We start from the raw sequence: 27,807 nt of genomic DNA on the forward strand, positions 1-27,807 counted from the left end.
AAAGTGTAGACTAATGATCTTATAACTATCTCCCCACTTATAACTAAAAATATGTATTTCTGCTAGGACCTCAACTACTCTATCTATAGTTTTCAGAACTTGGAGAACTTCAATTGGAAATGAACCTTTAACATATTACAAAAAAAATTAAATTTGAAGAAGGAAGAAGGCTTTTAAAGAATGACGTGAAATTTTTCATTGTTTGTAGTGAGGCAATCAACAGGAGAATAGAAGGACTGATGCAATGATGTCCACCATTGAGGACTGGCTAGAGAGCTAGGGAGCTCAGCAGGGTGACATTGCTCCAGCTCCAACCACCGTGACACTAAAAATCAAAGCCCCAAGGACTAACAAAGAGTACCCGATGTGGCTCACAGTCGTTTTCTCTCTGTTTTGAAGAAACTTCTATAAGACCTCTGTAAGGCTAAGAAATAGAGGTAATCATTATACACTACAGCTAATTAATTATGATTTAACAATACAATAGAACAAGAAAGTTAAGCCTATATGTTTTTCAGTAATGAGCCACTTTTTATTCAAAAATGACTTTATAGACAGCTGGGCACAGTGGCACTCACCTGTAATCCCAGCAGCTCTGGAGGCTGAGGCAAGAGGATCACAGGTCAAAGCCAGCCTCAGCAACAGCGAACAGAAACGGGGAGGAGAGGCTTCTAGTTCAGGCTCAGGGGCAGGACATGAAGCTCCCCCAGGAAGTGCCCTGTGGGCTCTTTCCTCCCCTCTCTAGCCCCACCCCAAGCAGTGCTGCAGCAGAGGGCCCCAGTCACCTAGCCCTCCCTAACAGGATGTGGCCCTTAGGGCACGGCAGCCCTGTTGCTGTCCCCTTCCTCTGTCCGCCTTCAGCATGGCCGCAGTTGTAGATGCAGCCAGGGTGAGACCCAGTGGAGAAGAGGAGCGCCAGGGGTCTGGCAGAAGGACAGGTGCAGCCGGCCTGGGAGGCAGGAGGAGTGCTGGGAAGTGACTCTGGTTTTTTATGGACTCACAGGCTCCCTCCTTATGTGGAGGATGCATCTCATATCATTCCACTTCCTTTTTTCCTCCAGTTTATTGTTAAAAACTATTTTTTAGGGCAGTTGTGGGTTCACAGCAAAATTGAGCTGAAGGTGCAAAGATTCCCACAGAGCTGAGTGCCCTGCATGCACAGCCCCCACCATCAAGGTCACCACGAGAGTGACAGGCATGTCACAATCCACACCAGCATGGACTCAGCACCACCAGGGTCCTGGGCTGCATGAGAGTCCCCTCAGAGTCTTCAGTCTCACCTTTGGGTTTGAAAGACTTTTCTAAGAAGTAAGGAAGGCAGTTTAGCCTGACGTGTCTCCTTCCAGTGTTTTGTGATGCTGCTCCTGTGCCTTGTGCTCTTTCCGAGAAGAAATTGGCTGTCATCCTTGGCAGGGTTCTTCTGTATACAAGACACCTTTGGTTTCTGTGTGCTTTAAAGATTCTCTTGATTTCTGAGCGTTTTGCCAGGGTGCATGGAGCTGGTCCCCGTTGTGATTCTTGGGCGTGGCCTTCCTCGGTCCTTGGATATTGGAGTCTGCAGCTCTTATCAGGTTGGGGAAATTTCACATGGATGATTTGTAGAATGTTTTCTCTGCTCTTCTCTGTCGCTTCTCCCTTGGAAACCACACTTCCCCACATAGCAGGCCCTTGAAGTCACCCCACAGGGTGCCAAAGCTCTGTTCATTGCTTTTGGTATTATTCCTCTAGTTTTAATTACCGACTTCAGGTTCACTAATCTTTTCTTCTACAAAATCTGGCCTCTGATAACCCAATTCAGTGATAGCTTTGGTTTCAGTTATTACAGTTTTTTTTCCAACTTCAATTTGGATTTTTAATAAGTTCTTCGGGTCCTTAAGGTGTTCTGTCTTCCGGTGTCTGTTAGTCGACTAATTTGATGAGCCATGTCTTCTGGGCCAGTGCTGATGGATCATTTTCTCTCGGTTATAGATGGCATTTTCCACTTGCTTGCCTACTCACTTGGGGCTGGCCACCAGCCATCGTGAGTCGTGGTCTGTCGGGTGGTCTGTGCGCTTGCTTTTCTGTGGGTGCTCTGGAGGTGGGTCAGTGACACCACACGCTGTCTGGCTAACAGGGCAGCACTCCTGCCTTCCTTGTCCCTTCGCCCTGACACTAGTTCCCTCTAATCCATCTGGGTGGTTCTTTTCCTGGACTTAGTCACCTTCATGGGCTCATCTGCTCACGACTGCTCTGGGGTTCTCTAATTCTCTCTCTGATCCTCTGCCCTGGAAGCTCCATCTATCTACCATGGCACCCTCCCCTCCCAATACCAAGCCTCCAGCTCACACCTCGGGCCCATTTGGGCTTCCCCTCTCTGTGCTGAAGTCTGGGGATTCCCCAGGAAGTGCGCTGGGGCAGGATCAAGCTGATGTGCCCACACTCTGACCCTGAGGGTGGCTGCCTTCTCCACCTGTGGTCTTCTGTCCTGAGAAGCCCGGCTTCACACTGTTTTAGCCATTCCAGGGCGGAGGCTAACGCCAACCACCACGCCCTTCTTAGTGATGTTTCCTGCTACACGGGAACTTCCTCTATTAAATTATCCTGGGCTATCTTGGAGTACCTACCATCTAATCTCATAAGAGAGAATTTCCTACAAACAAGGGGTTTTTTTTGAACATTTGCATCTTAAGGTGATTTTTACTAGTATAGATAATGGTACACTTTTCTGCTTTGATTATGCAGATTATGTATACCAACTTTTCCTAAACAGATTTATATCTCTCTATAAAAATTAACATAGAGCAGCTGGTATTTTATAAAATGATGATGCTAGACGTGAGTTTGGGATAGGAAGTGGAGGCGAATACTATATTTGTTTGAATGTGCATGGATTTTAATTAAGTTAAAATTAAGCATACTAGAAATTGTTCAGGAAGCTGATGACTTCCAGTTTATTTTTAGGGAAATCTGGGTTGGGGGCTTCTATTACCAAATGGTCAAAAATGCATCTTTAAATGCAGGTTTTTTGAACAGAATTCTGAACATTTTGTACCCACCCCCGCCCCTGCTGAAGAAGAGTGTTTTGGCTCAAGATGAAGTGCCAGCTGCTTTGCCCACAATAGAATTTAAGAGTCAATGAGAAAACTTCCATTCTCTTATTGATGATCTATTGGTGATTTAACCCAGGGAAACCCTGAGAAATTTTATAAATTCTTAAGGTATTTCAAGATCTATACCTAACCAGAGCAGGTGGCTGTGCTTTTTCAACAATACCTGCTACTTAATTTCTCATATATTGTCTCAGAAATCTCTACAGCAGCCCTCCCAGCAAGTATTAACATAAACACTTAAAAGACATCTATTGGGTCAGAAATAGGGCTCAGCCTGAAGCCCATGCTTTGGCCTCTGTCAGGTGCTGCTACCATTCAGCTTCAGCCATCGGGGACATCACATGCCATGTCATACTAGCAATAACTGATCTGTTTCAAACAAAGGAAAAAACATCAAAGGAGATCTTGAAAAGTGTAAGATGTCTACACGTGCCTGTGTCTTGCACACTCTCTCCTCGGAATTCCTGCACAATATTCATTGGTGTAAAAGATAAAGCTTTCATGGGAAGCTGCAGATGCACGTTCTCGAAGTGATTCACTGGAGTATCTAAGTCACGAGAGGCAGGGTCCTACCTCAGATCTGTCAGAGTCGGCCTGCGTCGCGAGAGTCCTGCCCCAGCCAGAGCGTCCCACAGTCAGGTGGGGGACGGCGTGGGAGCCCTGTGGGGTGTCCCCGGAGCCCGGCAGGAAGCAGGTCACCTGGCCAGATGGAGGGCCCACGCAGGTTCCTGCAGACACCTTGAGCAGTGAGAAATGACCCCCGAGGGAGCTGAGGAGGACCCGTAGCCAGGAGAGGGGCCAAGGCCGCTGCAGAAGCAGGAGCAGAAGTGAAGCCAGCAGGTCCCTGGGGGTCAGAGGAAGGGCCACCTGGCTGCAGGAGAGAGGGATGGGAGCGAAGGCAGGGCCTGCGCATAGGGCACAGCGCTCGGACTTCACCCTGCAGCTACAGGCATCGACACATAAAACAACGTGAGGATCTGTTTTTCTTCGTGCTGGTTCAGCAGTAGGCCATTTTGGCCCACAGGCCAGTCCAGCCGGCAGCTGGTGTTTTGAATGGGTTTTACTGGTGCACACCCCTTCCCCTGGGCTCCTTCCCTGTTTCAAAGGCAGGGTTGAATATTTTGGAACAAACCATAAGTCCCATGGGGCCTAAGATCGTCACTGTCTAGTTGTCACATAAACTGTGGACTCCTGAGAACGATGGCTCTGCATGGTTTCTCATCCTGGTATCTGACATTGGGGACAGACCATGCTTTGTCACGAGGGGACGTCCTGTGTTTCATTTACCTCCTTATCTAGAAGGGGTCAATAAGATGTGCGAGCCAGTTCGAACGAAAGCCTGACTTTAAGGATTTTTACTCTCTGGTAACAAAATGTGAGCTGCCACCACTGCGTGGTGTGCCTTGCTTCAGGCGGGGCCTGCGGGCCCCATCCTGTGTTCTGCAGCTTAAGTGCTGTGCCAAGGAGCTGTAAAGCCACCTACTCAAAAGCAGAGGGGCCTCACACCTCAGAGGATATGTCCCTTCCCAGAGGGTCACCTGCTGGTGTCCAGCTACTGCAAGGACACACGAAGGCCGGAGACCTCGTTCATCTTGTGTCTAGTGCCCAGCTGTGTGGCTTACGTGCTAGTGTTTGTAGGTGGTTATTGAACTTCTGGGGAGGCAGGAGACAGGAGTGTGCCCCTCCAAAGTCATGCTGTATGCTGATGAGCTTAAAAGACAGCATTTACTGTGTTGCTAATTCATTAGTGCCTATTTTAATTGTGTCTCATTAATGCCTATTTTAATTGTGACTTTTTTTGAATTAAGACTTTCCTTGAAGCCCTGAGTGCCTTTCACTGATAGGCACTTACATTTACATTTCTAAGGTACCTCAAATAGCCTGCATCTTTTGTCACTTGGACCCATCGGTGTTTACAAATAGTGGAAATAAGTAATCAAGATTCAACATCTCAATTAGATGCACAAGTTATTTTTTGCCTCAAAATATAAATATCCCAGATTCTGATTCTTCAGGTACCTAATTATCCCTCCTATCACCCATGCTTCTTGGATAAAAGCAACATCTCAGTGTTTACAGTGTCTCACAGAAGACCAATTCCACTCTTTACTTTAAGCTTATCATTATGATGATATGATCCTGAAATATGCTTGTCAACTGCATTTCTTGTCTCAGTGTGACATGACCCCGTCCCCTGACATGAACATTCACTGCCCCTCGTGTTGAGCTCCTCACTGTCCTCGTGTCTACTGTCTTTATAAGTATCGGTTGGCTGCATTTTAAAATTGATACTTACCCAAATTAGCAAACGTAATTAAGTTCACGCACCAAACCTGATCTTGACTCAACTCTGAGAGTCACACAGTTTCAAAAGTAGATGCTCAAAGGAGAGTGGGGCTGCTCCTAGAGCAGGGATGGCTAGTTTTTGTGCCCATCTACTGGCTCACAGACAACTGGAATTTCCTTCTGAACACATCAGTGACTTGCTGGCCCAGAGGAAGGCAGTGAGACAGTGAGCAGGAGCCCCCCATGCTCCTCTCTAAAGCAGGCGTGTCCTTGGGTAACAACATCAGTCCTGTGGTGGCTCCACACAACTTTCAGCCATTTTCAAGAATGGCCTTCTCTGTTCTGTAGGGAGAGGAAACAACGGGACCACCTGTGTGGCAAGAAGAGCGCTACCTGTTCTAGCTTCCTGTTCCTGTGCAAAAACAGGAGGTCAGCGTGGCCCTGGCGAGTGCTTGATTAAGGAGAGAAATTGCCTTGGGAGTGGGATGATTTCACCCCAGCCAGTAGCTTCAAGAGGTCTCTTATTTGGGCTTAAACAACAACTGAGCATCTGTTCCTCCCAGTTTAACTAAACAAGCTGTTCTTGTACCTGATAAATACAAGCTCTGGTTCAGCCAGTAAATGGAGGAATACATTCAGGCCGAGGAAATGAAGCCCGTCAATTTGCACGTACAGAACTGGCTGTGCTCTGGAGAGTGTGCAGCCGGCTCGGGAGGCAGCGGGACTGGCTCCTGCCCCGTGGCCATTATTTCGTCTCCACCACATCTGTGTCCCCCAGGGGAAACAGTTTCTGTGCTCTGTGGTAGAGGGCTGTGGATACTGTGTCTTACCCATAAAGAGTTTCTATGTGCAAAAATAGCCTAGGGCTGTATCAGAGGACAGACCTGGAAACCAAATAGATGTGTTGGGAGGCGGCTCAGGAAAGGAACTCTGTGCACATTCCACTCGGAGACAGTTCTAATTTAGTTTCACTTTCATCCATTTATTGAATAAATAGAATGTTGTTATACTGCACAATTAAGATGAAGTGGCGAGGCCAGCTCTCAGTAAGAGAGTGCGAGAGCATTGTCATGTAAATGCTTCACAGATGCTGGATTCGTTTATTATCTGCATGCTGGTATTGCCTGGTCCCAGGAGCTACAGTATAATTCAGCTCTTTTTTACTATTCATCTGCCATATTATGTGGAATGGGAGACCCCCGCTTAATTACATGAAGTACAGGAACGAAATCCACAGGATTAAGGAGAATCTCTGAACAGCTTGCTTTGCCCCAGGGTCTGGAGTGAGAGGCACCGGAGGAGGTGGAGATGGTGGGAGTGGAGGCTGGGAGGTCCTGGCCTTCCGCACCTACTGTCTCTTCTGGCACCCACGGCAGCTGGGCAGGGCTGGAGCACACAGGTGGGAGCCACAGACTCCATGAAGGTTTTGGATGGTGCTCCTGACGGTGCCGAGGGCTGTGGCTGGTGCAGGAGTTGCTCCAGAATCCAGTTCTCCTTCTCCATGCAGTGCTGCCTGTGTCCTCTAGGTCTCCTCCAGCAGTGTGTAGAAGTTGAGTCTCATTTTGGAGGCTGTGTTTTCGGGTCTTAATAGATAGGAGCTTGACAAATGCAGCGTTCAAACAATATCATCAACAATGACCACCGCTCTCGGGTGGGGGAGGGGAAGAGCTCCTGAACAGTGATGCAGAGGACTCACAATGAAGGGAGTGGCCATCATGGAGGGTAAGAGCCCACAGGGCCCACCTCCACTGTCTGACCACCTTCCCTCACTCAGTCATGACTCTGGCTGCCTTTGTCCTTTCGAGGACAGAGGTGAAGAAGCCAGGTTCTGCCTCTACCCACATCCCATGTGATCAGAAGGAGCTGTATCTGACCCAGGGCCCACAGTCAGGCTGGATGCCGGCTCTGCCCTGGACAAAGCCTCTTCAAACGTCATCCTGGGGCTGTGGGGAGAATTCACGTTCGTATGAGGAAATCTACCGCCTTGCCTGGACCTGAGAGCCGCTTCATAAACCTTCCTTTGTTCCTTCCTTCCCACCCCAGTTCCAACCCCGGAGAACCGCAAGTGGAAGTTGGGAAGTCCCTGCCCACGCCCACTCCCACAGCCCACAGCACCAGCCTGGCTGAAGGCCACGTCCAGGGCTGGCTCTTCCCTCACTGGCCTTCTGCCACACATGGCCACCTACCCCCAGCATCTTGTTCCAAGCCCCATGGCAAAGCCAGCTGCCTGGAGAGACCACCCTAGTCCTCCCCATTCACCCTGCACTTCACAGCTGCAGGAGGCCAGCTCCTCAGAGTCTTAGGAAAGACTCAAGGCCACGGGAATGGCCTAGCTACACTTCTACGGGTGACGACACGTGTCCCCCCGAATGTGGAGGGCGAGGGAAGTCAGCCTTGACCCATCGCATCAGCAGTGGCCTGGGTCGGGCAGAGCAGCCGTGCAAAGACCCTTCCCTTTGTGGAGACCTAGTGGGCTACTGTGAGAACTCTGGAGCCTCATGGGGATCCCAGTGGATGAGAAAATAAACTCAGGCCAAATTCTAGGCCTGAATGTCGGAGGAGGCTCAGCAGCCAGTGCAAGTTCTGCTGGTGCCCCTTGTCATCATTCCTGTGAACGCACAGGAAGGGGCCCAGCCCTGCAGGGGTGTGCATGTGGTGGAGAAGCTTGTGATGGTGGAGAAGCTCCAGGCACAGGCATGGCGCCCACAGAGGAGCCTGGGGGTGCAGGAGTGGACTGTCCACCTGTGGGCAGGTGGCAGGAACCGTCAGGGAAGCTGGACAGGAGCACCTGACGAAACCTCCCATGCGAGCCGAGCAGCGCAGCAGCTCCTGCTGAGTGGGGTGTGAGGAGACCCCAGGTGCCACGGTCAGCCTGGACTACACTGCAGGCCAGTGGGGTGACTGAGCCAGAGTCACAGGAAGGAGAGGCCATGTGCACTGAGAACACAGAAGACTCCTCTGTGAACCAGGGGATTCTTGACAACCTGTCTATTTGCTTGCACATCCTTTTTCTTAAAAGAACAAAGTTGCACATCTTTGCCTTCTGTGACTCATCCCTGCTTCTGATCCGAGCCCCACCCTCCTCGTGAGATGGGTGTGAGCTGTCTCCCCAGCCCCAGCGCTGCCTTCTTCATCCTTCCCCCTGCGTGCTCAGTGCATGTCAGTCCTGTTGCTAGGCAGCTGTACGGGCATCCCGCCACTCAGCCTGCCCGATGCTGGGAATCAACGAGAAAATCACCCTTCTGCACCTGTGCTGTGTTTACTGCAAGAGCAGGGACAGGGAGAGCAACACTCACAGGCCAGGGGGACACATTTGGGTGTCTGTGGCGGGTACAGACACCATGCTGTGCTCCAGGGAGAATGTCAATAGAGCCATTCTAGAAGAAAGTACGCCCTCATCCTAAAATGAACGTACAGAACCTGGGGTGAGTGCATGGAGGGTTTGTGCTCAGACGTTGCCCGTCAGCACTGTGAGTGTTCACTGCCTTTACAGAGCAGAACATCCAAGGAACGCTGACCACTCGTTTCCCTCTCAAGCTGTACGACCTGAGCCACCAAAGCTGAGCCACGGCTCATGGCCATCTGCTGAGGCCTGGGTGCCCCACATAGGGATGTGTTTCTCCAAGGTCTCGGACACTGGCTTTGACCCTCCAATCACCGAACCCTTCTGGTCCTGTCCTTGCAGATGCCCTTTAATCCCTGCAGTGCTCCTCACTGCTGACCGCAGCTCGACTCTGCCGTCCCATGGGTGTCTCCTACCATCCCTCTCTGCTCTCCTTCCCTCCTGTCCATTCCATCAGTCCTTCTAGAACGTTCCATGTCTCTTTCCATTCTCCTCTCGTCATCGACTGTCCCCTGTGTTCCTGGGGGATGAAAAGGTAACTGGTTTTCCCCAAACATTTTGAGGTCCACCATGAAGTAAAAATATGACCATAATCAGATGTGTTCCATCAGGCCCTGAAACCAGAGGGCCACACCTTTTCTGAGGTCTGATGCTGGCCTCAGCGAGTCGTGTTTCACACTGCAGTGCGCGCAGGGGAGTGAGAACCTCACCTCACTCACCTTGGGGTCTAGCATTTCCAGGCAGAATATCTTGCCCATAATAGGAGCTCAATAAATATTTCTTGAGAGAATTAAATGATTAAGGGGTTTTAGCATGACAAAAAAAAAATAGATTTTTTTGAGAATGAAGAGATAAATTCAATATTCAGCCAAGAGAAACAAATTCAGAGAAATTGAGGTTAAAAAAAATGTTTATTTACATACCTTACATTTTTTTAAGAAAATGATTCCCCCCCTTCCTGGTTGACCTGTTGAAACCCTCGGTTAAGGGCCATCATGTTCAGCCTGAATTCTGAGGTCTGTGCATTAGCTCATTTTCGTCTCCAACTCCATAGATAGGATATCAAAGCTGCTAATTGTCTGAAACAGTGACTCTTGAAGGGAGAAACATTTACCCCATCCTTTTCCTGAGGTCCTACTGGATACCTCTCAGTTGTCGCTAGCCTCTCTGTGTCTTCAATCAGGGACCTCAAAGTGAATTCAGCCTGGGGTGTGTGTCTCACTATGATTTTGTAAGATACCATGATTTTTTTGAATTTTTATGTCATCCCAGTCCTGATGCTGAGTGCACTGAGGGGAGTGTCCACCCCTGGACAGCACTCTATGGACAGTGCCCATGTTAAGGACGTTTTTAGGAACTTTGACTCAGGATGCAGAGTAACAGGCAGAAGGGCAAGTCAGAAGTGGGCAGAGCCGCAGCCACAAGAAATGGGAGAGGCCTGAACCTCCCACACGCCTTAAGGCTTGAGTTCCACAAGGACAACAAGGACACCTTGAAAGAAGTGAACTCGGTTTTCTACACAGTCAGCACCAGCCTGTCCAGCCACTGTGAGACCATGGCAGGGAGGAAACCATCCTCAGCTTAGTGACCAGGGACAAAGGAGGCACTGGCCCACACTGGGTCCTTGGCTCCCCCTGGGTTCCCACCGGCACCCTCTCCCTTCCATCTGCGCAGCCCTGGTATGGGAAACAGTGTTCTTCCCTTTCCACTCCGTCTCAGGAAATGTCGAAACCTGCACCACCTCTCCTTTCACCTCCACCATTCCATCCCTCAGAAAATCCTGTCGGGTCCATAAGCTGGTGCCAAGTCCCACTGGTTCTCATCCCCCCACACACTGCTACCATCTTGGTTCCAAGTCTCTCCCCCAGGCTTGAGAAGGGGCCCCGTGGCTTCCCTGGCTGGCCTGCACCCTGCTGCAGCCTGCTGTCAGCCCGGCCGATGCTTTCCGCACCAGGCGAAATGGCTCCACTCCTCCCCTCCACTCGCTGGCCTGCAGGACTCGGAATTAAAGCCAAGTCCTGCCCGTCATCTGCAGCCCACGCCCTCTCCCATGTGCTCATCTTTCTGAGCTCACCTCCTGCACCTTTCTCCTCACTTCTCCAGCCACACTGGCCTCCTCGACGTTCCCAGGGTGGGCACGGTGCTCCTTCAAGGCCTCTGACCTCAACCTGGAGAGGCCAGCTTCCTTCCTGTCTGGGATCTGCGCACAGTAGGGGCTTCCTGGCTTCCTTCCTCTGAGTCTTTGATATAATATCTGGCACACTTCCTTCCTTAATTTTGGTGCCCTCTTTGTGGTAGAGTATAAGGACTTAGCCTTTTTCACTCCCCATACATTCTCCGTGCTCAGAAGAGTCCCCAGCACACGCCTGTGCTCAGTCAGTACTGGTGAATTGATTGACTGAGCTGGAATGCACTGGGACCTGATTCTAGAGGTGGAGCAAGATGGTGGTCATTCCCCTTGTTCTAACCCAGGCTGAGACAAGACTTGATTCTTACTTTTTATTGTCAGTTGGTTCATCTAAGATGGAGGAAGGGTGGAAGCCTGAGAATAGGGGTCTCCAGTGGACCCCGGTGTCCTGGTCTGGGACAACAGGAGTAGGGGGTGTGGGGAACAAGCGCTGACAAGTCCCATCTGCAACTGCTCCTCGCTCAGGACCCACTTGCTGCTGCAGGCTGTCGGGGCCTGAGTCTTAGATTGAAGTTCCTGGGTGGTCTCCTCTCGGCTCAGTGATAGAACATGGTCTCGTTCTCCCACCTGTGGTCGGCAGTCACATCCCAAAGACACAGTGACCGAAGTCTCACTGAATCCGGGTATCTCGCCCTGCCCAAGGTGATGTTTTTGTCTTTCCAGGGGAAATGTCAGAACGATGCCATTTCAAGTGTTGAAAGAACAACATAAAGTGAGAAAAAAAGCATCAAGTGCAAGGTTTCTCATTCTGAGTTGTTAACCCTGTATTCAGATACTTGAATTATATAAATTAAATTTTTGGTTATAATTAACAAAGCTCCCAGATGAGACAGTTATCAGAGAGAATAAAGAGGTGGTTTGAGTGCTTGCATGTCGCTGTGTAACCGGCTGAATGGTGGGGATGCTGGGTGCTCCGAGGATGAGTGAGCCTGCATTCCCCACGAGCCCACTGTAAAAGAGGCCCAGGGGCCCGGGGCCAGCCAACCCAGGGTCCTGTGGGAACCCTTACGGTGCTGTGACGGCCAGCGCTCTTTCCCTGCTCAGTTCTGCATGCCTGCTCTTCTCTTGCACTTTAGGCCCCTCTGGGGGCAGGGCAGGCTGTTCTCACCCCGATTGTGGCAACGGGGTGGAGGGACAGCCTGTAGTCAGGTCACCTGGGTTCCAGTTCAGCCACGGGTACCCTCTGTGTCCATTTGCTGGTGTTGCTCTAACAAAGTACGGTAGGCTCCGCCTGACAGACTGCAGCCTGAACAGAAATTCACTCATACTCAGGAGGCCAGAGGCTGACAAAGGCAGGACCCTGCTCCCTCTAAGAGTGGGTACAGCGCTTGCTGGCCCTTGCTGGCTGCTGGTGGTGGCCACAGGTCTTGGTCTTCCTTCGTCTGCAGCCATATCACTTCCTCTTCAGTGGCCACTCCTGGTGCTGGTGCCTCACAGGGAACTTTCCTCTTCTCTAAGGCCCTGAGTCATGTTGAAGTAGGGCCCACCTAGTGCTCTCATAGTAACTCCCACCCTGCAAAGACCCTTCCTCCACAGATCCCGTGTGCTCACCTCCTGGAGAGCAGAACTCAGCCTGAAGCATCACCGCCGTGCACTCGAGCAAGGGACTTCACGTCTCTGCCCCCCCCCTCCCAGGTAGAATTGTCATGCAGGCTCTCTGCCTCTGCAGAGCATGACTGGTGACGTGAGAAGCATTGGCATTCATTCCATGCCCAGGAACTGCCGCTGCCCAACCTCCACTCCCCTGCCCAAGCTCATGGCCTCTCGTCACCCGTTTGCACCTGCTGCACACAGAGGTGGACGCCATGAAATCTACACAATGGTCACTGACCCTGCAGCAGTGCGTGCACTTTGAGGACACATTGGGAAGGATAGAATTTGCATCTCATCCAGAGAATGATGAGATGATTCAGCCAGAGAATCCCGGGCTATTGTCATGTCCTCCCACACCGTGAATGTGACATAGGAGCAAAGCCTCTCTGTGAGGACGGGCAGAGAATCACCTCTAGGTCACTGGCATAGGCCCTGTAGAAGTGGTGCAGCAAAGGCAGAGCCCGAAGCCTCACTTCAGCTCCCACCCCGGCTTCTTTCCTACTCAGACATCCTGTGCTTTTGTATCGCCTGTCCCCTTCAGGCACTGCAACACCACCAACATCACCCAGGCTTGCTCGGAGACGTGCTGCTGTCACGTGGCAGCATCATCTGGTGGTCCCCACTGCCCAGTGCAGTACTCCAGCTCCTGACCCTCCTCACACACTCAGTGTGCCTGTTCGCTCTGCTCTGTCGCACCCTGGACATCTCCCTTTCTTTTCTGCAGCCACCACAGTATGGTCAGGATATAACAAAGATGCCACCCTGAAAGCCTAGAGAATAAGAAATCACATTCTTAATAACCATCAAAAGTCCAGATTGGCTGCTTCAGCCTCCCACACTTATGTGTGCACAGTGTGGGCAAAGTGATGAGCAAGAGGGTCCCTGCCCCGGCCCCTGGCATCGGCTCAGTGTCCAGGCTCTGCTGTGAATGATTCGCTATTGAGTGGCTTTCCTCCCCCTGCTCCTCCTCCTCCCTCCTCCTCCTCCTTCCTCCTCCTCCCCACCTTTCCTCTTCCTCCCCACCTTTCCTCTTCCTCCTCCTCTTTCCTCCTCCTCCTCCTCTTCCTGGGAAGTCTTGCGTATAGTTCAGGTTAAATACCATAAGTGCAAAGGAAGTTTTATAGAGACTTTTTTGAATGGGGGCTATACTTTTGAAAGTCATTTTTGAAAAATCTATATAAAACTATCATGTTGCTGCAAATTTCAGCTAAGGAATGCAAGTCAGTTATTCAGAGGTATTTGAGGCAATGTACTTTGAGAACATTTAAAATACCCAGTCCCTAGTATATGAGAAGGAAGCTATTCTACCTCTTGTTTAAATGGGATTGGCAGTTGTTTTCATGTCTCTTTACTATGGACTCTAACAACAGCTAGATTCACTCTCAAGTGGTCATAAGAAAGATACTTAAATTTCTTAAAATCTGTATTTTTAAAGAGCAATTCAAATGTTACATTAAAACTAAGGGAATGATTTATTTCTCTTCAAATTTTCTTTGAATTAATGGTTTGTATTGCTTTTTGACAGTTCTAAACATAAATTAAAGGCTTGAAAAATATTCCTGACTCATTTGAAAACTCGCCTTCCCTGTGAAGGTGGGGCTGTCCACGGTTGGCTGGTGGGCGTGCAGGGGATGGGGACTTGGGTTCCCGGGACATTTAGGGGGCTGAGCAGTGACGTGAGGAGGACAACCCTGAGGAGTGGTCGCCTGCGCTGCTGTCAGTCACTCCTCCTGTGTCTGCTGCTTTTGACAGGTACCAGCCCTTGGCGGACACACTCGTGCGTGAGAAGGAGGAGCAGCCCGCAGAGGAGAGGTGCCGGCTTCTTCTGCAGCAGTGTCAACTACGGGGCTGGCAGGTTGGTGGCCGACAAGCCGGGGATCTCCAGGGTAGGACCTTAAGGAGTGAGCGGGTCATTGCGGGGAGCCGTGGGGTCTTCCTGTCGGAGACGAGTTCCCAGATGCGTGGATAAGGAATGGCTCCTAGGATTCAGGGGTGTGGCGTCTCGCCCAGCACATGAGGCCACTTAGGAGATTGGTCACAGCCACAGTGGGTGGCCCTGTTTGCCCAGATCCCACGTGGCCTTGGGGGCATGTACAACATCCGAACTGTAGTGGTAGGAACTTCAGGGAAGCCAGACACCGAGGCACTGGGTCATCTGCTGGCTGAGGCCAGGGTTTGCAGGCGGCTCAGGCCCGGCTCAGGCCCTCCCGTCTCCCTCTGCCTGGCTCTGCTGCTCACTGGCCATGGCGTGGAGCTGCCTACCTTGGTCTCGCTGGTAGCAGAGGTGTCACTATGAGGAGCGTCTGTCTGTGGTCTGGGATCCCTGGGGAGCAGAACCGGGTCCAGGGCACCTGCCACTAGGCCAGCAGAAGTAAAGTAACATGGGCATGCCCACCTGGGGCAGGAGGGGACAGTTCCAGGTGTTGTGTGACTACTCAAAGAGCATCAGAATCTCCCTTTAGGAAGAGGAGGTTTGGGAGGAGAAGGTAAGGTCAGAGCAATCCTGGACATGACACCGGGGCCATGGGCAGTGTCTGGCCATGAAGTACCACAAGGTGCATAGGTGGCCAGCAGCATGGCTCGAAGTGATAGGTTTTGTAAAACAGCAGTTACTGGGAGACAGACACAAGCCCCTTTGGACCGTTGATAGGCCCAGCGACTGTAAGTAGAAGCCTATGGTTATCCAGGAGACCAAACCCAGGCCTTCGCTTCAGTGGTGCGAGCAGCTGGCTCTGGACTGCAGGCCAGGTCGGAAAGTGCCCCAGCCTCATGGACAGAGGCAGGGACTACTGCAGGTCACAGCAGACTCAACTGTCCCCAACGAGGACCAAGAGCCTGCTGTTGGTGATGCTGAGTCAGGACTCCATTGTCCCCCGTCTCTTTCTTTGCTCTCTTCTTTTTTCTCACTGATAATGGAAGTTGAACTTTAAATAACAGTCTGAAGGAGGAAGCTTACTCACCCAGTGGCTGTCAGAGAGGCACACAGTGCCAAAGTGGATAAAAAAGGAAGGAGGAGGGGGATTACTAACAGGCCTGATGTCAGTGAGCCACACTCGGGGCGGTGACACGGTGTGGGATGCACAGACCTGTGATTTCCAAGCCTGGAGGCAGCCAGAGTCACTTCAACTGATTCATCCCTGGAATCTTTTAATAAGCGATTGTGGAGGAATGGTTCCGGAGTAACGTAACACCAAGGCTTTCTTATTGTACACTTTTCTTTTAAAGAATACACACAAATGAAGAGTGTGTCTGTGTATGTGTCTTCACATGTATTCGTGCATTTCCACACATACGGGGAGAGCAAGGGAATCCGGAGCAGATCTCCCATGAAGACCGTGGTGGGCACTGACCACAGCCCCTGAGCAGGGCTCCCTGCAGCTCGTGGAAAGAGGGGCTGTGGGAGCAGGCTGGGAGACACTGGTGCACACCGGCAGCCGCTGCTCCTTCTAGATCTGTGTCTGTGCTGGGACCCTTGAAATAGCAGCTGAGGATGCTATTCAGTTGGAACACACACGAGAACTTCGAAAAAGAACATCAAGATTTTAAAAATGGGACAGGGTTCCCATTTCATTGCACAAATCCATTTTCTCCTCGTTTTTAAATTCCACACAAAGAGGCTGAAGATACAAGAGGAAGGAGGGAGAGAGTCCTGCGTTCACTCTGAGAGCACGTTGCTCTCGTGCCGTGTCCTCCCACTGGAGAGCTCTGCCCTCCCGCAGCTTCTTCAGGGTGGAAACTCCCATAGACTTTGTGCCGTGAGAAAAGTAATGGACTTCATGGAAATAAAGCTCATTCACGTTTCACTGTTACATAGACAGCAAAGTAGTTTTTCTCCAAAAAAAAAAAAAAAATCCCTTATTCCTGACCCTGCATTCAGACTCCTCAGTTTCAGGAGCAGAGCCTGTGTTTGAGATGTGGGGATCGCTGCAAGGTGCTGCTGTGGCTCTGTTCCCCTGGCCCTGAGTACGGAGCTGTCTGCCTGCGGCAGCAGCAGGTGGTGACGGACAGCTGCTGTACCTGTGGCATTGTTGCCAAATGGCCCAGGGTGGTGCTGTTTTTTTTTAATTTACTAGTCAGTGCTCAGGCCTTGTCCCTTTATGCTTAGCATAAGATTAATGGCTGTTCTTTCCTATATTTCGAAAAGCAATGCTAGAGGAGAGAAGAGATTGGAATCTTTTTTTTTTTTCTGTGTGAACCTGCCTATGGTCTTAGCTAGAGATTCAATTTTCTTAAATAAAAACATTATCCTTTTATTGCCATTATAATGGGTCTTGGAAGTTTTGTCATCCTTCCCTAATTTAATAGACCCTGTTGAAGGACAGCCTGAAGTCTTCAGCTCCCCGGTGACACAGTCTGTACATTGTGACAAAAACAGACCTCAGTGTCTCCTGACCCAGGTGAGGGTAGACATGTCCTGTCCTCAGTTGGGTTCACACATGACCCACAGGCACTACCCATTTTTTGCACATGCGTGTGTTCCTGTGCGTGCCACACACTCTTCATGTGCTCTCGAGTTTGGAGTCAGCTAGAGGAACTTCAGTACCACGTAAGTCAGAATGCCTCTTGTCCCCACGGGTCTCACTTGGGTCTTACGACTAACCAGAACTTTCCTAACTTTATTTAATTTGAGCCTAATAACAATTCCACGCAGAAAGGAAAGCAGGCAGTTTATGTAGTTCTGACCCCAGTTCAGATATGAGCAAAGTGAGCCTCCAAGGGCCCTTCTCCTGGGGCCAGCATACTGAACCAAGCAGTAGGTGCAGTTGAGATGCACTTTTGTGGGAAGGCCACTTTGTCAAGGCCAATATGTGACTCTTCCTATGCTGTGTTCTCGCCTCTGCATTTAACTCGATATGTAATACAAACAGCACAAGACCCTCACCAGAGGCCAATTCTGAAGTCATTCCATTCAAATTCCAGAACTCGAAAGCCCTGGGTCCATTCTAGTAGTGCTTTGATTGGAGCACCTGTGCATTGCCCGCTTACCTGGGCGGCCTGCCCGTGGTCTGGTTCGTGCTTACTGTCCCAGGAGGGGAAACCCACCGAGCTACTTCCCTGTGCAGGCTGAACCCATCAGGACGCTCCCTAGCCCAGCTGCCAGCCGGGAGCACGGAGCATTTGTACACTTCTTTCCAGCTGTATTTTGGAAAGGAGAGGAGGAGAAGACAGACCAGGAGTGGGAGGAAGAGGAGAGAAAGACCGCAATCACGTGATGTTGGATATCAACTCTCATTCAGAGCCAAGACCTACACGCCACCCAGCTGCCTAGAGCCAGCAAGTGGGGGAGGCGATCCACGGTGGAGATGCACCAGGTTAGGGCCGCGGTCCCTGCTGAGCAGAGGCAGTTGGAACCAGTCTCACTGCACTGTGTGGTCAGCTCTGTCGCTGCTCACTGCAGTTCCCAGGACTCCAGACGCCAGGTGCGGCTGTGCACTCTCCCCTGCTCGCTCTCCCCAAAGCCCAGAACCTTCTTCAGCCTCCTCCACATCTAGCCCAGGGCGGCCTCCCCTCCAGCACCAGGGCCTCTCCAGAAGAGACCTGTCTGTGGGGTGGCCAACCATCTTTCTACCCACGGAGACGGAAGGACGGATGCGGCACAGACTCTTGCCTATCTTTATGAATAGGAAGCTACTGACAATATTCCACCTTTTATATAGACACATAAATATCTCAGAAATTATAAAATCTGATGTAATTCACAACAAAAACCTCACTGGTAATACCTAGAGATTTTTTTGGAGCTGAAAATCAGACATACATTTTGTTTATAGCTACGTTTCTAATTGTATTAATGCATTACTTCCATGATTAAAAACAATTTTAAAATGTATAATTGCTCCATAAATCTACCTTAACTGTAGGTTATTGTATTAGACCAAATTAAACATTTTAAGCATTTTTGGGAAAGAAAACATAAGTCACATTGTTTTGCTCCAAACTTTGCCTTCCGACAGCTAATTTCCATTCCATCCTCCCCGCATCCAGCCTTTTCCTCTCCAAGGCCCCTCAGGCCTCTTTCACAGGGTGGGAACTGGGAACCACAGGTCTTGGCCAACTCCAGGAACCACTGTTCTCATACTCAAAACTGTTGTTTCCACTGTATTTTTATTTTTTTAAAAAGTAAAGAAAGTCAGAGGCCGTGGTGGCGAGATGGCATCCTGCTGCTTCCCCACCGTGTGGGCACGGGAACGGTGCACTTCAGAGCAGGAGGACCAGGAGGGCTGTGTCCTGATTGGCAAGATGAAACTTGGCTAGCTCGGGAGAAATGGAAGTTTCTTGAGATGATTTGAATAGAATCTACATGACTCTCTTCTAGGGCTGTTTTCTGTTCCACCAGATATATTTTTCTTTATGAAACAGTCCATGAATCACTTCATTTGTGGAAAAAATGATCCAAATACTTTGAATTAAGTCATAGTTTGGAAACAGTTAAGCCGCTATTTGTTAACATCTACTGTTTGTTTTATCATCGTCGTCATCAGATCTTATTTATCTACATAGACGTATTTTTAATTCAAGGCTATTTCAAGTGGCTTTGAGAGTCTTCCCTCTGGATCCCTGGTCTTTAATCCGGGGCTTTCTGCCCCTCCGGCCCCGAGCAGCAGAAAGGTGCTCAGCGGGCTCCGGGTGCGTGTGGAGCATGCTTGTTGTGCATGTTATGTCATTTATGTAAAATGAAAACCTTTGAGACTCATTCTTAGTGGAAAAATAAGTGGTATAATCTGATTTTCACACATTTTCTGTGCATCGACTGGTTACAGGACGGTTTCTGCTGTGTGGTTATTTGAATGCTATATTCATTTCCCAGCCATCTGGAGGATGACGGATAGAGAAACAAATCTGTCAGAGCGGGTTCCTGCGCTGCCAGGGGTGCCGCTCAGAACAGGGCTGCGAGCGAGCGCAGGGGGAGGTGGGGTAGCTCAGATGGGAAGGAGAGTCAGGGGGACACTTGCCATTGAGGTTACAAGTGGGTTCCTACCACTCCCTGGGGAGGGAACTGTGGACAGGCAAAGGGACATCCTGTGCAGCCCCTGTGAGGCAGGTGCCCCTGACATCTGCCAGAGGTGGCAGAGGGACAGTTCAGAGTCCACCCTGGATATCATGATTGTCACTGAAGGATGAGTCAGACCCAGGGATGCTTCTGAGGACACACTTGGATTAAGAGATGGAAGCAGGACTTCTGCACCCCAGCGGCCCCCATGGTCGATCCCCGTGTGCAGCCGCACAGTGTGAGAGACGGACCTAAAGAGGCAACCACAGGCACTCACCGCCACCAGCCCGCGTTTTAATGAGATCCACTTTTCCTATGCGAATCGGTTCACTAACGATGATCATCATCGTCACTGTCTTCCTGTACTCTCATGGGACGGTCTAGATTTCATTATGTGTCAAGGTAAAATACACCATCTTTAAAGGATTTGCTCGCACGGTGCTGAGAAGTACAAGATTAACATTTTACCATAACCTTAAATAAAATCAGCTGGAGGAAGGATTTATTATTTCATTAGTCTAAAGTAGTACAGTAGAGAAAAGATAATAAAAGTAGCAGCAAAGGCGTCTGCAGTGTTAACCACCCCTGCTCTTCTGCACCTTCTGAGAGGAGACACTTGTGTTGGGGCCCTGGCTCTTATTAGAACAATAAATTTATTTTATTACTCCGGGAGCACTCCATAAATCAACTGAAATAAAGCCAGAAAATAGCCCATGAAATCATCCTTTCCCTCATTCCTTCTTTTTCTGGAATTATCAATGTCGAAAAAGTAAACATTAGGGGTGTAAGGGTATCTCGTGAAATGATGTATGTTCTAACTGAAATTGCCATGTATGCATATATTTTAATTTCTTTTCTTGCTTATACTGAACACATACCATGCACAGATATATCAACACATTTTTTTTAGAAAAATGGTATTTATTCTTAATAAGAAATTTTAAAAATAGAAAAAAATTAAAGAAGAAAACACAAACTTCTCGGAGCTAAACTACCGAAGGAAGTTTGGTGTGTTCGCTCCTCAGCTTTTAAAAATCATATTACATGCATGTAACCCAGGTCACCCATCTCTCTCCCTTTTCACCCAGATCTTGTGAGGACAGATCTCATACATTTTCATGTGTGTGAGCATGTCCTTCTCTGTCACGACCCCTGGAGTCTGGCACATGTTAGGCAGTCAACCAGTACTTGTTGAATGAATGCATGCATGAGCAAACCTCCTGCTTGGGATCACACTTTCCCTTTGGAAATGAAGGCATCTGCAGTCAAGTTTGGGTGACGTGTGACAGTTTCTTCCTCTAAAGTAACTTTGTAGCTTTCATCTCAGCTTCATTATGCAAAAGGCTTAGAATACTATCTGGCACTAAGTAATTGCTAAATAAAAACTGTGGCACTGCGTAATCCAAGTTTCATCTCTTAGAAATCCATCTAATCTCTTCTCCTCCAGACTCACCCACTGATCCAGCAGCATTTATTGAGTGCCTTTATGTTTCTGAAGTTACACTTGGCGATTATGATGCCTTACAGCCCAGTGGGGCGTGGGGGGAAGGGAAAATAAGCAAACCCAGATGAGGATCCACACAGACGGGAAGCAGCAGGGACACATGGTGGCAGATCAATTTAGATTGGTGCTGGGACAGGGGAGGGGCAGGCATTCACAGGGAACTGGGTGGCTGCAGTCCAGAGAACCTGGTGTGGTGGGAGGAACAATGCTGGAGAGCAGAGATTCTCAGCCCTTGTTTTTCTACTAATTGTCCTGCAAAGGAGAAAAATTAATGAGAGACTTACTAAAGAATTTAATTCTGGGGAGGCAAAATTACCTTGGCTATTACAATAATTGGTCTTTCAAACATCCATCCTACTGGGCAGCAAGCAGCTCTTCACAACTCAAAAACGCTGTTCCTCTTATGCCCATCAATCCCATCCCCTCTGTACTTTCCCCAATTCCAGGTTCATTTTTTTACAAGTATTTTTGATCCCTTCTTATGCTCTAAAAGTCTTATAAGAGCTCAGGTATCTTGCCCATCAAGACCCAGTTCATCCACTGGGGCAGAAGCACCACTGAGAATATGTTAGGGGCAGCAGGGGACTTGGTGAGACCAAGTTCCCTTTGCAGTTCCCTGGGGAGCTACGGAGGACAGTGCAGGACCTGGTTTATGCTTTGAGCAGGCTGATATTTAAATAAGAATTGGGCCAGGAAGCCAGTTGGCTGACTGCAAGAGAGAGCAGAGGTGGGGAGAGCGGAGGTGGCAGCGGAGGCAGGGAGGGGAGGGGACAGCACTGCTGATGACCCTTAGTAAGCACAATTGTTAAATGTCAGTGACTCCAACAGCAGTGTCTCTTTTCAAACCAAAATGTTAGTGCAGGTTAGGAACATACTCAAGCTTTTCCTAACAAAAAGGAATTTGCTGAAAAAAATCGCGTCGAAATTGTGAATGATGGAAAAGACTCAGCCTTTCCAGGATGGAAAGCGAAAGAGAGCTCACCAAGATGGATGGCGTGTTTCAAATCAAACGCAGTCGCACCACCAGACGCGGGTTTGGAAAATCGGCAAGTCATTTAAGGAATTCTGAGTATCTAAAAATGTGCCTGAGGACAAGCCATGAAGGTCAGACACCAGGGCGAAGTGCCCAGGCCTTCTGGTTTAGAAGGAAAGCAAACATGGAAAGCCAAGCCACCAGAGCACGGTGGGTGCCAGGGCAGGAGGTGACCTGGGTGCAGATGCTGGCCCCGTGAGCAGGCAGCTGCACTTATGTTATCCGCCCTAATCCCCTGTAGGTACCCTTCCACAGGTCAGGTAGTAATTATTGACATTATTGGGGCCATTTGGTTGGCGATAAAGATTAAGAGTGCCCTGTAAATGAATCCTTTAGTTCATCACGTGCATCGTCCTCTGACTCTGAAGCTCATGGTCCCGTTGAGGTGTGGCTTTGGTTTGCTTTTTATAATGCGTCTTTGGGAACAGGGAGTTTTAAACCCTCTTGACCACCATCGATACGATTCCCATAATTAATGAGGTAATATAGAATGGCACAGTGACTGATTCAACAAGCTCAAACAAGGGCTTTTACTCACCCCTGCCTGCTGTGCAGGCCACACTGTTCGAGGTGAGAGTAATTAATTTTTCCGAACCTATAATTATATGTAATTCAAGCCAAACCACTTTCTTCAAATACCAGAAGATACAGTACTCTATGAGATGTGTGTGGCTGTAATTATCTTCTCTGTGTTGAAGTTAAACTTCAAGAATAGTCTATTTATAACAAAAAGAACTTGCATTTTAGTATAAATGTATCCTTTGAGGATGTTTAAAAGTACATTCAGACATTTCAGAACCAGGCTGCACAAACATTTCCTTTTCCTAGGTTTTCAGGGCTACCATGAAAATGTGACCTGCTGTGATCACAGCAAAATGGACGGGGCAGTGGGCACCCCTGGAAATTCAGTGAACGGAGGCCTCGGGTGGGGGAAATGGGAATGCGGCTTAGAGAGTCTTGGTTGGATGCATGCTTTACCTGGTTCTTGCAATGTGCACCATGTTCCGCTTGTCCCTGGGTTCCTAGAGGCTGGCACAGCCAGACATTTGAATTATGAATGAATGAATTAATGGATGGATGGATGGATGTACAGTGCCGAGAGATGAAGGATGACAGATGGACAAACGTGAGACCAGGAAAATCAGGAAAAGCCTCAGTAAATGCACCTGTGTGAGGAAGGGCCAGGAATGGCTGGAACTTGGGCAGAGTCCTGTACATGGAACACACGGCCACGCTGGGTTTGGTGGTGTGCTTGTCTTGGGAAGAGATGACCTGACAGGCACAGAAGCTGCTTGTGTGGTAAAAATGGAAGGAACAGTGCTTGAAAGAGCACAGTGGCATCTCAGATCAGCAGGAAGGAAACGGCTCTGGGAGAAAGCTCACGGCGCTGGAAAGGAGAGTGCACTGTTCAGCTGCTTCTTGGAGGCTGGGAGCAGATTTCCACAGGCAGGGCACTTTGAGAGGTGCAGGGGCATCCTTCTCGAATGCTAATGCTGCAGCGAGACTTTGACCACTTTGATGCAGCTGTGACCCGGTGTGTCCTGTCACACTCAAAGCATTTGCCACAGGGATGCTCAGGTTTGCAGAGTAAGGGAGATAAAGATATTTAGATGAATTTCTGACTAGTAATAATGAAAATAAAGTGTTTTGTTGGCAGCAAAGAAACAGTATTCACAATGAGATGATTCTCATTAAAATCCAATCTGTATTAATAGTACATTCCAATAGTGCAAGCACCCAGGGAGGCCATCTAGCGTAACTCCACCACGGCATGAAGCATGGGGCCAGCACTCCGCTGCACCTGGTGTGGGCCCTGGAGCACTGCAGGAGGAGCCCTCCACTGGTGCTCCGCTGCAAGACTGAGCAGGAATCTGGATGACAGAAAGTGGAGCCGAGGGAAGCCCCTCTTCGGAGATCTGCGAAGACCATGTTATGAAGGGTTCTAAGGGCGGACCTGAGAAGCATGCCTTGCAGCCTGCAGGCCAAACACAATCATCACAATTTCTAGAAGATTAGTAAATTGGGAACATTGTTCAAGGTGAGTCAAGGACAGGTGAAGAACAGAGAAAAAATGAGTTAAGTTCTGGACTTGGGTCTACAATAATCCTATAGGCCAGACGTACTAGAAATTTGAAATTATGAAATGTGAAATTTAACAGCTTTGCTTATTGAATCACATTAGATGCATTTTAATAAAATTAGTCAAACAGTTTTAGAAGATTTAAATTGATTAAGATTTATTTTAAATGAACAACTTTTTAAATATCTGAGTGATATAGCTAGTGTCTACTAGAATCACTCTTTTTTAAATTCTTCCTTCTCCATCTTATTAATACATTTATTTTAATTTCTTTCACTTTAATATATCTAAATCGTGACCTTTATGTTTTCAACATAGTTCTTTGGCATAAATATCTCATATTTAAGTTGAATATAGAACAGGTATACAAGTAATTCCAACACCAAGATTCGGTTAACAGAGATATATATACAAGGTACATTAGTGACCCAAATGAAATGAATTTATTATTACAAGGTACAAACGGAGCTGAGAGTTCACTAAGTCATGTGGGCTTTAAAGGATGAACAGGGGCTTACCCAGTAGACAGGAGCAGAGACAGGAACTGAAGGAAAGAGAAATGGTGTATGTGGATCCAGAGGAAAAAACGGATTCCCGTGTGATGAATTCTGAGCATAGGTGAGCCCAGGTGTACTCAGTGAGTTCTAGATACCTGCTGTACAGCACTGTGCACTTACAAGTTTGTTAAGAGGGTCGATCTCATGTTAAGTATACTTGCACAGTTAAAAGAAAGAAAAAGGGTAGGGGAGAGAGAAAGAGGGAGAAAGGGATAGGAGAGGGGAGGAGAATGAAAAGGGGGGCCTCAATGGACCATAGCATAGAGAGTCTAATAGCTATTTCAAAGGTGTCAGAACAGAATCCTAAAAGTTATAACAAATCATTTTGAAATTCTTCCTTCTCCATCTTATTAATACATTTATTTTAATTTCTTTCACTTTAACACATCTAAATTTTAGGAAAATGGAAATAACATAATGCAGTAAATGTTTAGAAAGGTCACCCTAAAGATAGTTTAAGGTGGAATCCATGAAGCCCTAAAGCAATTCCAGGAGCTGGAAATATCAGTAGAATTATGACTTATGTCGTACCACAGACTGGTACGACACTCCAGGTCCTGGCTGAGTGCTGAGTGGCAATGTCTCCACTAGCCCAGAAAAGGAGCTGCCGGCAGGGATGGGCGGAGAGCTGTGAGGAGAAGTGGTACTGGTCAATATCTTGGGACTGAGGTGCATGAGGAGCGTCCAGGGAGATGGTCCTCTCCATCACTGGGGCAGGAATACAGGACAAGAATCCTATTGGCAGGAAGAGGAAAACACAGGAGGCCCCGGCCGACAAATGCTGAAGTCAGCGTGTGCAGTAGGAGATGAGTTTGTTGCACAGGGCTGGGCCCAGGAATTAGATGGGCCTATAGACTTACGAGTGTTTTGTTGCAAAAGTTTTTAGAATAATGGGCTCATCCAGGGAAGTAAGAGGAGGATCTCAGGGAAAACCCTGAGGATGGCTAACATTTCAGTATGGAGCAAAAAAATGTAGGCACCTGGGACAAATGCTGGACACAGGCGGCAGACACAGAAGAGGGGACCCAGAGCTTGTCACAGGAGGCGAGCTTCAAGAGAAGAGAGTGACCCTGCAGCATGGTCTGCAGACCAGAGTCACAGCGTCATCATTTGTGGGAAACAGAATTCGGAGTGGAGTCCCAACCTACTGCATGAGCCTGTAGGTAAACAAGACCCCGGGAGATCACCATGCATGTTGCAGTTGGAGACGGTCCAGTATCAAGAATACCCCGTTTTCCTCTGGGAGTCCCCATGAACCTCCCGTCGGGCCCTGGCGTGCTGTGTGAACACCTTCTCTACATCACCTTCCTTCTTCCTTAGCACAGAGGCAGCCAGGTGCCCTCCAAGACCCGAGACTGTCTGGGGTGTGGGCACCCTCTTTCTTTGATCCCCTTTGTGGGTGCTAAGTCCTTTTGTCTCCTCCGAGGGCATAGTTCCTTCGGAGAAATTTTACCATCATTTCAAAATAATTTTTAGTTACTTTTTTTCAAAAAAATAAAACATACTTTTTTGAAAAAAAGTAACTAAACTAAAACTTTCTGTCCTTTGGGTGCAGCCTTCTTTGGTCCAAGCAGAGCCACATGACCCAAGCTGGCTTCCTCAGCTCACCAACAAGGGAGACAATTACTCATTGTAGTCTTTAGGAACAGCAAGCAAATGTGCCAAATGAAGTCAAATGTAGGATTCAGATAATATACGTGTCATCATATATCTGGAAGACTTCACGGGTATAACACAATGAGGGCTGACAGTACTTTTCTGTACTAACAATATGTTAGATTATTTCTACATTAGTCATTTTCCCCCAATTTCATTAAGGCAGAGAAAACTGTGCATCATATAAACTATCAAAGAATAATAGCTATAATTTTTCTTTGGAAATGCTGTTCAAAAGGTACTGCCAGAAACACACTGTACTCTTAAAAATTGTCCTTAAAAAAAAAGAAGAGGAAGAAGTGCTTCACAGGATCCCTTGATCTCTCTCTGCTAACACAGCCCCCGTCCACCCACACCCTATCAACCCTGCGCCTACATTTGTCTGCTTCCACAGCCTACACCTACTTAAAATCCCTGAAAACTGTAGCAATAGTTGGAGCTTTGGAAGTCATCAATGACAATTTTGTTTAATCCTTTAAAATCTGTCACTTAAAAAAAAAGTCCTAATGGTTTCTAATGAAATAGCTATGTCTGTGATTCACAGATGGCTTGCTCTTCCCTGGGTCGAAGCGACATTTACACTTGGATCTCAGATAAGAACGCTCTGCCCCAGAGTGCACACAGTCTTGGTGGAGAGCATCTCCTCCCCTCTTCCCTGGTTGATGAGAAGCGTCCTTTCTCATTAGCATGCATCCAAACCCGAACCCTTGGGCTGGTCTGGTTAGGATGACCTTGACGTTCGAGATTCCCTGTAGCACCCTAGGACGTGGTCAGACAGGAGGTTCACTCTCCTGTGTCTTCATTCATCACAAGCATCAGTGCAAGTACACGACCAAGTTCAGAAGGGTTTCTGAAAAACAAACTCAAAAATACTCATCAATTGCTAATTCCTCCTCCTAAGAGAGAAGAAACACCTCAAAGAGCATCTCCAAATATTTGCCAATCCACAAATTATAGAGTGCAGAAGACTATAAAGCAAAGTGGCTCATGGGGTATCTGCAACGTGAGCTCAACTAGTGGATGAGGATTTTTTAACAGCCACCTGAATTCAATGGTAGCCTCCTCTCTTCACCCAGGATCCCTCGCCTCAGCAGGGCAGATCTGAATGGGCACAAGGACACCTGAAGCCCGCAGGAGCTCTGGGCGCAGGGCTACCCTCCCTGCTGCCCCTCCCTGGCACTCACCTACCTTCCTCCTGCTGATACCCAGCGGGACCCCAGCTCTATAGCCATGTAGATCCACCTGGGGCACCACCTGCGTCCACTTCCCACTTCCCACCACAGATGCTGGGAAAGCTCTGACCCTGTGGGAAAGTCCAGGGCCTCTTCTCCACTGGGCCGCCTCCTACCACAGTTGCCTCCTCTGACCCAAACTGGCTCTTTCCTGGAAATGCTCTATTGTGCGGATTCACTTTTTCTCACTTCCTTTTCCTTAGAGGAGAAGGGGCCAGCTGGTGCCCGCTGTGATCTCTGGCTGTGGCGCTGCTG

General features: G+C 48.7%; 1 protein-coding gene across 4 annotated transcripts in view; it reads left to right on the forward strand.

Moving 5' to 3' along the window:
* Positions 1–27,807, forward strand: part of Myo16 (myosin XVI) — a 524,759-nt gene that overhangs the window by 419,930 nt on the left and 77,022 nt on the right. For all 4 annotated transcript variants that reach the window (XM_078016333.1, XM_078016334.1, XM_078016331.1 and 1 more), the window contains exon 28: positions 14,252–14,354. In XM_078016333.1, the coding sequence (XP_077872459.1) occupies positions 14,252–14,354 (103 nt within the window). The remainder of the gene's footprint in view (positions 1–14,251; positions 14,355–27,807) is intronic.

Source organism: Ictidomys tridecemlineatus, chromosome 6 (genome assembly GCF_052094955.1).
Source record: "Ictidomys tridecemlineatus isolate mIctTri1 chromosome 6, mIctTri1.hap1, whole genome shotgun sequence".
NCBI lineage: Eukaryota > Metazoa > Chordata > Mammalia > Rodentia > Sciuridae > Ictidomys > Ictidomys tridecemlineatus.